Source organism: Haliotis rufescens, unplaced genomic scaffold (assembly GCF_023055435.1).
Source record: "Haliotis rufescens isolate VD_foot unplaced genomic scaffold, xgHalRufe1.0.p SCAF_11, whole genome shotgun sequence".
NCBI lineage: Eukaryota > Metazoa > Mollusca > Gastropoda > Lepetellida > Haliotidae > Haliotis > Haliotis rufescens.
In genome coordinates, this window is record NW_025963791.1 from 12,129,589 (window position 1) to 12,142,573 (window position 12,985).

The 12,985-nt window shown below is 40.4% G+C and overlaps 1 protein-coding gene across 1 annotated transcript in view; it reads right to left on the reverse strand.

The window, feature by feature from the left end:
* The window catches only part of LOC124141185 (cadherin-23-like), a 92,665-nt gene that overhangs the window by 70,573 nt on the left and 9,107 nt on the right, over positions 1-12,985 (reverse strand). The window contains exons 2-12 of the mRNA XM_048392872.1: positions 6,144-6,220; positions 5,520-5,588; positions 5,027-5,190; positions 3,625-3,675; positions 2,973-3,068; positions 2,647-2,733; positions 2,043-2,159; positions 1,152-1,271; positions 945-1,023; positions 720-841; positions 91-285 (exon numbers count right to left, since the gene is read on the reverse strand). Of these exons, the coding sequence (XP_048248829.1) occupies positions 91-285; positions 720-841; positions 945-1,023; positions 1,152-1,271; positions 2,043-2,159; positions 2,647-2,733; positions 2,973-3,068; positions 3,625-3,675; positions 5,027-5,190; positions 5,520-5,588; positions 6,144-6,198 (1,155 nt within the window). The 5' untranslated portion in view covers positions 6,199-6,220. The remainder of the gene's footprint in view (positions 1-90; positions 286-719; positions 842-944; positions 1,024-1,151; positions 1,272-2,042; positions 2,160-2,646; positions 2,734-2,972; positions 3,069-3,624; positions 3,676-5,026; positions 5,191-5,519; positions 5,589-6,143; positions 6,221-12,985) is intronic.

The window sequence follows — 12,985 nt, forward strand, 5'->3', positions numbered from 1 at the left end:
CAAGGGGTAATGAGGATACTGTTAACTGTACTATCGAGTGTACTATACGTATAACATGCATAGGCATTGTGAATCATGGTGTCCTCAAACCTGGTCCTTGTCCTCCACATGTACTGTTTGAGTCGTGAAGGAGATGGGTATCCCCGTCGGCATGTTTTCCTGGATGGTAGCCTCGTAGTTGGAGCTGTTGAACCTGGGAGAGTTATCGTTCTTGTCCTGGATGGTCACGGTCACCGTGTCGCTGGCGTTATCACCGAATGTACCCGAAGACGTCACCTCTACAGCCTGAACACAGAAAAACGGAAGACAGTGAGTGAGAAGTGTTTTACGCCCCATGTATAATTCCAGCCCCACACCTCAAGGACATGAAGAACTGTCTTTGCGCATGATACCCACACATGGAATCGAAATCTAGTCTTCCGTGTAAACAAATTACTGACTCCACATCATGGCTACCCATCTGCCTTAAGACTGTATGAGACAATATCATAAATATAACTGAGTGGCCTTATTTCGAATGCCTTCATTGTACGTGTTAGTACGTTGCCCGAAGCCAACGTGCATGAGCTACTTGAAGACGCAACACATGCAACGAGGACATGGGTTCGTTATGCCCCTTTAAAGGTGGGCATAAAACAGCCAGTAAGACAGGTACATCTGTGAAAAGCAGGCCTCATGATCACCAAATAGGATACATTTATTTGAATTTGAGATTTCACCTGGACATCGATAACACATATCCCATTGTTCTGGAGAACTGTCCCACTGTCTCTGTCAGCAACCTTCATTAGGTCAATTGTTCCTTTTGTTGAGCTGATGTTGAAATATCCTGGACATGTGCCTACAATATATCAAGGGAACACCATGACACATACATTATGACAATATACACTTATCAAGCATTTCTTTTGTTCTCCTAAATGATGAATATGAAATATAAATACCGCCTGTGATCCTGTAGATGATGTTGTTGGGGTTGCCTCTGTCTCCATCCTGAGCCGAGATCGTCACGACGTTGCTGTTCTGAAATCGGCATTTGTTGATAATTTACAGTTATGTTCTGTGATACTTTGTAATAATATACTCATCTATCTATGACAAGTTGTTTAATTAGCAAAGCAGTCACTGATGTCAAATAAAAATATTCTCACCACAGTAAGATTCTCCCAGATATAAGGTAGGTAAGGCCTTCCAGTAAAGTATGGTGGTGTGTCCTGGACATCTGTTACAGTCACAAACAGCTGGGCCTCGCTGGTCAGACCTCCTCCGTCCTGGCAGGAGGATATACAGGATGTGAGAGTACGGTCCATTAACTTTGGTACATGTTCATAGGTTTACAATGACCGTGACATTATACTGTTAAACATTTATATATGGCTTCTGTATCATACTAATGATACAAAAAAGAGCAAGCGACGTGTAGTCCGACAAGATTTTCCGAGTGTACATAAAAACATGTCTCTGTGACAAACACAAAAAAAACCGCCGAAACAAAATGGTATCCCGCACTATAACACAACATATATACAATAACCTACACACGCGAATCCTTGTAAAGTTAGGTTACTATACATGTTCTGGTACTAAGAGGCGACTGAATAGATCTTGGTTAATTGCGTGTCTTCGAACCCCGACGGGGCTGCACGTTGTTCATATCAACCACTCGGATGTCTGGTTATAGAAGGCGCAGTCATATAGCTCGAATAGTTTGGTGTCAAGAATTAATGCCACCAGGTGTTGGCGAAATGGGTGAGCATGTCCGGCACTGCTGTTATCATTCACCGTGGATAATGTGCTGGTTTGGGTACCCCATCTAAATCTATAGGTGACCCCTGCTGCTCCACTATAAGTGTCAGGTTGAACTAGAAACAAAACTACGACCGTCTCGGTTCAGGAAATAGCTAGTGCTCCCTCAAGAGGTGTAAGAACTCACAAGGATACATTGGTAGATGTATCTTTGGATTGTTGGTAGTATACAAGAACAGCAATATGTATGGAAAAACATGAAAAGAATGAACATCCTAGAACTATCAAATACTTACTGTAGCAACAATTGTGAACTGATAGAAACTAAGGGTTTCATAGTCCAGGGGTCCAATCAGTGTGACGTTACCAGTCCTGGACACACGGAACTTGCTTCTGACAGCTGCCCTTGATGTCTGAACATGTAAAAAATGAGTGGATTGGTCATACAAGTATAAAACACACGAATATATAAAGTTAAAACTTGTAATATTGTATTTATTTACACACACACACACGCACGCGCGCACACACACGCACGCACGCACACACACACACACACACACACACACACACACACACACACACACACACACACACACACACACACACACACACACACACACACACACACACACACACACACACACTAACAATACCATACACTACTATCTGATGATATTGTTTTCTGAATTGATACCGCTATTACATGACAAAGTATGTACATCATATTATTGTCAGAAACGGTTAACCACTGATCTGACTTCATTGCACTTCTGTGTGTATTTATCTAAGGTTAACATGGTTTCACTGTATAGGCAATGTCATATTTAATTCATCCTGGCATTAATGTTTGAATTAACAGTGTTTAAACATAACATGAAAGACTTAAGAAGCATGTACCTTCATGGTGTAGTTGACTAAGCCCCCTATTCCTGTATCAGGGTCTGTGCTATTGGCGATGAAGATGACAGAGTTGATGCTGTGATTCTGAAATAAGGATACAAATGTATTATTTACAAATATAATTGGACTTGAACTCAGTTGCTTTGCAATGCCACCCCTGAGCTCACAGACTTCTTTATCTTGCATTCCTCTCATTAATCAGCATTTCTGGGCATCAAAATAAAGATTGTGGAAAAATAGTGCACATTGTTTAATTGCTATCTGTGCGAATTCCTTCATGCCGAGTTTTAAAAAAGACGAATGCACAATGAAAGTTATACAACCTCTGGGACGGAGACAGAGTAGGGCAGCCCGTGGAACTGTGGGTGAACATCATTGACGTCAGTGATGATGACAGTCACATCTTGACGGACTCCGTCCTTCACACCATGAAACATACATGTGTTAATATTGTAACACGTTGTTCAAAACGCTCGTCAATAGAGATCTTAATGTTCTGCTGAATATTACTCAACATCACTGTGAAATTACGGCGCTTACAACCACCGGTATATAAATCATAAAGTCTACCTTGATCGAATAGTCAATGGAAAAATATTATGAAGCTGACAAATGTACCTACCGGAGTTGATGGAACAGTGGATGGAAACAAGTTGCCATGAACCCGACAAGTCTACCTATCTGAGTTGAGGGATTAGTGGATGGAAACATGTTGTCATGAAGTTGACAAGTGTACTAACCAGAGTTGATGGATTAGTGGATGGTTCAAGTTGCCATGAACCCGACAAGTCTACCTGTCTGAGTTGACGGATTAGTGGTGAGAAACATGTAATTATGAAGCTGACAAATTTACCTACCAGACTTGATGGATTAGTGGATGGAAACATGTTGCCATGAACCCGACAAGTGTACTAACCAGAGTTGATGGATTGGTGGATGGAAACATGTTGTCGTGAAGTTGACAAGTGTACTTACCGGAGTTGATGGATTAGTTGCCGTAAAGACCAGTCCCAGCGAGCTGCCGTCCTGAATATATGAATGTATATCATCAGCAGAGATAGTTTCCAAAAGCAGAACATGAGGAACATTTGTCCATCACCTGTTATTTAGAGTATATTTCTAAAGCTGATCATGTATTTCAAAAGCACTCAGGTTCGTCAGTTAATACATTTTGACGTTTTGAGAGATATCGACTATACAATGCCAAAAAGGTAGGGGGTATTGGGGATCAGCTGGACAATATGGTATTGGCAAATGGAAATGTTAATAATGTGATCATATCTTCTGAGGAGTAGACGATCGGATCTATGGGTGGTGTTATGCGATGGGGGCGCTCTAGGTCGTCAGGGATCAAATTCGAAATTTGCATTCTGCAGCCAACGTCACTAAAACGTGGGTAAAACCACCTCTGTTCACGAAAGCAAAATCGAGCTCATTGAGAGTGCTGGGTGCATCTTGACGTTGCCGTACAGGGCTGCAAATGGCGGTCCAGACAAGTTCGGCGGCATGTAAACAATCTTACATCTAGAATATTTATTTAAACAGTACGCTTGCTCCATTTTATTGTGATAACTATTTTACATTTGTTATATTTTCTCGTTTCCCCACGAGATAGGACATTATGGTGAGCGATAGAAGACTGTAAGCATTTAACAGATAAGTCTGGCAAACATGAACAGGTTGTATTCCGTTTACCAAGCCGTGATAGACTCTGGAATATTGCTCAAATCGAGGTTTTAAATAGATATACTCATCCATTAATCATCATTTACCGGCCCATTATCGGCCCATAATGAGTGAGTGGGTGAGTGAATATTGTCAGCCACCAAATTCCTTCATCATTCGCTCGAGATAAGTCATCCTACCACAAGAGGAACTATTTACAGACACAATTGTATTGATCAAATACAAGTATATATTATTAAAACGCTTATATCCAGTCAGTATTCTCAAAGTGCATTACTGTCTGGGGCATTATCTACTGATATATAGATCAATCTTAACAATAACAAAGCAATGGGAAAGTGATGACAAAGTGATCAAGAAATCCTAATATACTACTGTAGAAAAGTGTTGAAAAAAGAAGTCGGTCCATTATGAATCTACAAGCCGTATCAAAGCACTAAAAATGTAGTACTTTAATAACAGGCCGAATGCAGAAATTATATTGAAACATTTGCATGTTTGGAAACTTGTCATATTATGTGTTTCATGTACGTACATCTTACGTGAGAGGCTGCTCTCTCCCCATACCCCCACCCCACCCCTCATCTCCCTCTCTCTCTGTCTCTCTGTCTCTCTCGCTCTCTCTTTGTCTAACTCTCTCCAATTCTGATAATTCAACGTACTCTGTGGAAGATATACAGGAAAGACTTACTGTTTCATAGTCCAGCTTTCTCTGTAGAACTATACTGGCGTTGTAAAATCCATTGATGCTAATATGCTGGTTTAGATACACGTTTTGTTGTGTTGTCGGTGACATTGTCAAGGTGATGTGGGAAGGGGTTGTATCTCTCACAGTCAGAACTCCGATAGCAGAACCTAGAACAGATTTGCCGATTCGTGGTGGTGAATTTATGTTCGGGGATGCTGTTCCTGAAGATCAGCAGTACATTAACTTTAAAAATGCAACAATTTGTTATCGTTTCCTGGAATCATACTTATGATGAACAATTGCTGAACCTACGACGCGTGTATGCTGATCAGTTGAACATAAGTTGTCGTACTGATACAGATCGTATGCTATTGAGTGAAGGTGCCTGCAATGTGTGTCTCGATTCGAGCTGTGGCGTTGTTCTATTACACTTATGACTACAACCCATAGCATCGGACATCTCCGTCAATATGGACACGTCTATGTGAGAATTTACCTGCTGCTGTGTCCTCAGGTATTTGTATTGTATTTATCGGATCAAATGTAGGCGGCAAACAAACCACAACTGTAAAGAAAAACAGAAGAAGTGTATCATCGATACGCCGAACAGGTGTAGGTTGAAGAACAGAAAGGGCTTACATAATACTTGCTCAAAATATACGATAATTTATTATTCAAATGAATATTCAAAATATCCAAAGGATGTTTTTTTGTTCGCATGTCCTGTCAGCTGCACGGACATGTGTCACTACCAAAGAGTAAGGGATATACACAAACTACCGTGACAAAATCATCATCACTCCGAATCTAAACGATGTTCATCGGAGTACCCTCCTTTTACTGCCTTAAATGCGTGACCAAGGGAAACCAAAGACAAGATAGTTAACGTATAAAAGTATTTGTAACCAGTATCCTCGATCTTAAAATGATAACGTATATACCATTAACATTCATGTAGCTTTGTCACATTAATATCGCAATATCGATCAATTGACGGTACACTGACATCCATTATAATCCGTCTGTTGACTTGAAAGATTATTTGGTTCCACACGTTCAAGTATGCATGGCTGTCATACGTCATAAATTACAATGATAAATGGTACACCGCGTGACTCACCCTTGCAGAGAGAAATAAGCAGGACAACTGCAGGTGTCCATTTGGGACCCGTCATCTCCGCGCAGTCGTGTTAAAAGCTAGAATTAAAAGAAAGAGGTATCTGAAAACGGGGCTACATGTATGCTCCACGATCTTGATACAGATATGTCCTAACCTGACATGCAATGATCTATGCAATACACCAACAACGATGTCTAAATATATGTTAACAATGATGTCTACAATACGGCAACAATGATGTCTAAAATAGGTCTACAATGATCTATGCAATACGTAAACAACGATGTCTAAAGTATGTTAACAATGATGTCCACAATACGGCAACAATGATGTCTAAAATAGGTCTACAATTGTCTAATGCAATACGTCAACAATGATCTATGCAATATACCAACAAGGATTTATGCTTTCCGTCTACCACGATCTCCGCAATATGTCAACAGTGATCTATGCAATGCGTTAACAATGGTGTCTACAATACGTTAACATTGTGCCATCAATATGTCAACAATGATGTCTACAGTATTTCTAAAATGATCTCTGCAATACGTCGTAAAATAATGTTGTCTACAATTATACGTCAACAATGATGTTTACAATACGTCAACACTGATGTTTACAATACGCCAACGATGATTTATGCATTACGTCAACAATGATGTATGCGTTACCGTAACAATACATAACACAATTTGAAAACGTATGTTTCGTTTGAAGTATTATCGACGCTTTTATTGGAACAATATGAATAATAAATGCGTTACCAATTAATGGATGCAAATAACTATCATGAAAACGGATTTGGTCGATCAAAACAGTCGTAGAGATGTTTTTTAAAGACAAAGATGTAAGTAGAATTATACAATTTGCTATATATATTCAAATATTTGCCATGGCATTCTTGTCATGATTTTGTTCTTACACTCTTACTCTTAAACCATCTGTGTTTAGAAGTTCCTGTGTTAAAGCGTGTTTAATTATTAAGCCTTGACAAAGCATTAGGCTACAACGCCTTATCTAAAATATGCCTCACATTCAACCCTAAATAAGTAAAAAAAATATATCATGTGACTATTGTCCCTTTTGCACACTTATTTGATCATGTTACAATGATCCAATAAACAAGTCTTACTAAACTAAGCGGCAAAAGAAAGTATAGGTTGGCAATTTGTAATTTTCCTAAAAACAGCGATAACTAGTGGAAAGTGGGTATTGGGAATATGACTGCCCAGGAACAGTACCAAAAACACCTCACCCGAACGCGTCACCTTTGACGGAGCTCGTGCGGTGACAAAGCAAATGGTGAAACAGGTTTCCCGCCTATGGCATAAACTGCACGTGCATGTTAGCTGTATAAATGCGTTCATCTGCAGGGTTTAACCACACGTGATGAAAGCATACACAAGAAATGCCACGACTGTCACAGGAGCAGAGGGAGAGAGAGCCATCGGTATGGCCGAAATGGGGGCAACACAGGTCCAAATTGCCAGAAGGTTTGGTTGTACACCATTGTTAGTAGCCAGGCTGATTCAACGGTACAGGCAGACAGGGAGGACACAGGACAGGCCTAGAACCGGACGACCCCGAGTGACAACACCACTGGAAGACACGGATACGGCTCATTCACCTGCGAAACAGATCGTAACGGCGACGGCGACGGCAGCAACAGCGTTTGGACATCCCACTAGCCAACGTAAGTACTACGACGACTACGTGCTGCTGGAATCCGAGCGTATCGTCCTTTCCGAGGAATGGTACTGACTGCCTGAGACTGCAAAGGCGAGGCAGGTTCGACGCTGGCAAGTGCAAAATTGGCGTCGAGTGCTGTTTACTGATGAAAGACGGTTTAACTTGTTTCGAAATGACGGCAGAGAACGAGTTTATCGACGCAGAGGGGAACGTTTGGCTCCTGCGTTTATTCGAGAGGTCCATCCATTCGGCGGGGGAGGTGTCATGGTGTGGGGCGGTATTTGTGGAGATCAGAAGACTGATTTGGTGATTATACAGGGAAACCTGAACGCTGTGCAGTACAGAGACCAAGTGTTGCAGCCAGTTGTGCTTTCGTTCTTACAAAACCAACAGCAGGGGACATTGTTTCAACACGACAGTACCAGGCCCCATACTGCAAGACTGACTCGGAACTTTCTAAACCAGCAGAACGTAGACGTTTTGCCCCGGCCTGCCCACTCAACCGATATGAATCCTATTGAATCCTGGGACCATATTGACAGACAGATTAGATCACGCCATCAGCCTCCCGTCAACAGACAAGAATTGCAGCAGGTCCTAAGAGACGAGTGGCAACGGACGTCATCGATGAGGCGGCGTATCACAGCATGCATCGAGGCAGCTGGAGGTCATACACGCTATTGAAGGCAACTGTGTCGACAATGAACTTGTAGTGTGTCAGACAATTGTTTGATGACATTTCAGACAACTTTTGAAAATGAAATTTCTTACCCCACCATTGTTTACCTTGAGCTTACATTACCTGTGATTGCACAATTTCATTCAAACTGTAGTTGATCAATCATTTGTTAGCCCTCCCTAGATTATATTATAATTCACAACAAAACCTCTTCTTGTTATTTTTTTATCGATCATGGAACTATACTTTCTTTTGCCGCCCAGTTTATAGGTGCCCACGATATGTGTAATGTGTAATCTTTCCTTTTGTACCCTATATCTTTGTTTACCGATGATCATGAGCGGCTACTGGGTCGGTCAGGATCCTCCAGTGGAGTGTATCATTCAACTTCAAATCGATATCTAACAAATTGTGTCCCTTAGCCATGGCATGAGCGGATGGTCGATGGTTCGAATCCCGGTTTCGGACAGAATAAGATCCTTGGTCTGTGAGATCTATAACGTGGTAAACGTGTCAACGAACTACCTTATGTAACCTTACTACCAGATAAAATTATACGCTGATATAACTGAAATATTTTTAATTGGAGAGTTAAGTCCATTGAATTCACGTTCCCTGTTGGATCTCGTATTTGCAACGATTATGTACTTAATTATAGAGTACATATACTTACATGTGCAAGATGAAAAACTCCAGGGTGACAAAAGTGAGATGAGGTGAGGTGAGGTCATATGGTGTTTAACCTTGCGTTGAAGATTACTGCATTTAAACATTATAACGTGTATGCGGCTGCTTGTTGTAGTCAAGACTTCTGTCGGTTATATATTGCTTGCCAGCTGAGATAACATGCCGCAGTTTAACATGGATACCCCACTCAGGCACTTTACACTGATTCAGAGCCCATCAGTCCTTGTTTTATCCCATGTCCAGGCAAGGACACAACAAGTACCATCTCTTGGTACGACGCGGCCACAGACCCGGTCAGTAACAAACATGCAAGTGACCGACATGAGGGTGTATCGAGTGATAGAACTATCGAAACATTGTATATGTTACTGTCCCTGTACCCAAACTTCTACATGCCAAATATTCTACCCATTAATACAACAGTCTGCACGATAGCTTGATAACCGTATAAGAATCTACATGCTATGTGCAATAAAGTTGTTTTATATATACGTTTTCTTAAGAAATTGCATGGTTCGGTGTACAACTAATCCCTAGCCTATTACCTTTGCATCAATGTGGTTTAATCTTGTCTTTACCAGTTAACAAGATAATGAGGATGAGGATTTGATTTATCATCCAAAACTGGCTCCCACAGGAGATATCGCTTGGGTGAGATCAAGCGATATCTACATTGTAGATATCGCTGCAATGAAATTGCATCACAATGCTTTGCAGACCATTGTGACGTCATTGGTTACCAACACGTCACAATCAAATGACATCACTAATGGTTCTGCTACTGAAGCTGTTAGTAGTACTTTTTTACACTTAAGACACCGCTTATTTTACTGTCTACAAACTGAAAAAGTTGGAAGAATGATGTTGGATGATAAATAAAATCACACCCTCGTAACTTTTGATATCAAATATATCAACACAAATTGATAAAAGTGGAAAACTTCTCGGCAAGCATCTGGTTTTTTCCCCACTTTTATCAACACTAGCTGATTTTCAAATAGCCAATTAAGATTAAACAGGGATAATTTTGTCTCTATGTAAACTTCCTGGTAAAAATTATCTATGATTGAGACAAGACAAATCCTATTATCATTTTGAGATATGTGTTGAGTAGATGCGTTATGTTATATTTGTCATCCATGGGTAGATATGAGAATTTATATTACTATCGACTTTGATAATTATATATATACCTTGGGATATCATTCATGAGTGAAATAAACTACCAGCAACTTCAACTGCAGTGAAACGACGTACTCAAGTTTCCTTAGATAGATACAAAGAAAAAAAGTAGTTTCTTATAGGCAGAAGAATGAAATGAACCCAAATCAATACTTCGGGTAATATAGGGTATCTTACAATTCACACCTTAAATCACATAGTCCTCAACTAAATCGTCTTTGCATATACAACAACTATATTTCTTAATAAATACACTCATACATATATAAAACATACGATTAACGAAGCGACATTTACAAAGACGATGACGATTATATGACTTCAACGAGCACGATTGTTTTAAGATAAGGATGAAAGTCCAGTTGCCAAAGCAAATCATATTCTACAGTAACTGTTACCTGCACCAATTGAATCGAGAGGAATGTTGGAGTATAACGTTTCCATTTGTTTGAATATATTTCAAACTCAGTATATCGTATTTCTGGTAAGAGCATTTATGTTCACAAAACAACTGAAAAATCTGATAGCATTATATAAGAAATCAGTATTTGTGGACTACAAAATATTTGTCAACTGATATCGAAATACTCTTACCTTCCAGTAATTTGAACTTTAAAGGGAAATATTATACCGTTATCAGATTGACAGTTTCTTCTCACTTCTTCAGCATGTATGACAGGCAATTACCTGACATCAGTGACATGCTTCATGTACAGTGATGGTATGGCTATAATTATAACGACAATTTGTTTCATGTACAAGTAGGATAAGGGTATAACGACAATTGTGAACGAATGACGAATGGGAATGTGTGGCTTCATCCGGAAGGACCTTCGCGCAAAACATTGTTTATTAGATTTGAAGCCTGGAAATAAACATTTCATACTTTTCTTCAAAAATGTAATTTTGAATTACATATTGTTCAGTACATATTGAAATGGATTATTTTTGGTATTTGCAATAAGGATGTAGCAGGTGTTATTACGCTGCGTGGACAGCACCGCAAACCAGATGAACATTGCGTTGGTGACTTCATTTTCCTTGAATCTAAACTGTCAAGGAGACTCTGCCATTGGGTTATCGGTTACTAATACTCCTGGAAATATACATTTCATACTTTCTCTTCAAAAATATAATTTTGATTATGTTATCAGAACATACTTAAACGGTTTATTTATGGTATTTGCAATACATATGTAGCAGGTGTTATTGAGTATTCTTACTCTGCGTGAATAGCACCGCAAACCAGAAAAATATTTTGTAAGTGACTTTATTTACTCTTGACCTCACCTGACAAGGAGACACTGCCATCAGTCTATCAATTACTAATAACGTACAAATGCGTACAAATGACTCAGGCCGAATTGAAACGACATAAAGAAATAATCACGGCTCTTCTATTTTCATTCACGATAACCTCAGTGATAAACAGAATAATGTTACGATGCAACCCCACCCCCTACCCACTATGATGAGTCAGAGAGTATGGTTTAAGGCCGCTTTTAGCAAAGTTCCAGCCGGGAGACAGCAGAAATGGGCTTCACACATTGTACCCTTGTGGAGAATCAAACCCGGGCCTTCTGCGCGAAGAACAAACGGTTTAACGACTGGGCTACCACACTGCCCCTCCCGCACTACAGCTAAATGTTATTGGAAAATGTTGACAATATATACTGTTCAATCGTATTTCCTACTTATCGTTGATTGTCAGCACCAAACCCCGCGGTCGTGGGTAAGCGTCTGAGGCATCCAGCATTAAGCCGACACGCCGTGATGCAGCGAAAATACTGTTCATACCCAGGAAACTCACTCAATTGTTTCTCTCCAGAGATGCAACATAAGGCTTGACATCGGATGCTATTAATCCAAGAAGCACAGAACACAAACAACACATTTTGCTTCAGGATTTTTAAAGCCTCACTTGTTTTATAACCCCTAACAGAAGGTGATGGAGATGTTCCTTCCAGCAGTTCAGATATTCAGGTGTCAGATATGCCGATAGTCTGACATTCAGATATCAGCTGATTGTCACTTATTTCGGACATGCCAATAGTCAGGCACAAAGATCATGATGTCAGTCACCCAGTCGTCAGACATGCCGATAGTCAGACACCCAGATGCCAGACATGCATATAGTCAGACACCCAGATGATACACATGCAGATAGTCAGACACCCAGGTGATACACATGCCGATAGTCAGATACCAAGATGATACACATGCCGATAGTCAGACACCCAGATGATACACATGTCGAAAGTCAGACACCCAGATGATACACATGCCGAAAGTCAGATACCCAGATGTCAGACATGCCGATAGTCAGACATCAAGATGATACACATGCCGATAGTCAGACACCCAGATGATACACATGCCGATAGTCAGACACCCAGATGCCAGACATGCCGATAGTCAGACACCCAGATGCCAGACATGCCGATAGTCAGACACCCAGATGATACACATGCCGATAGTCAGACGCCCAGATGAGCGACATTCCGATAGTCAGATACCTAGATGTCAGACATGCCGATAGTCAGACACCCAGATGATACACATGCCGATAGTCAGACACCCAGATGTCAGACATGTCGATAGTCAG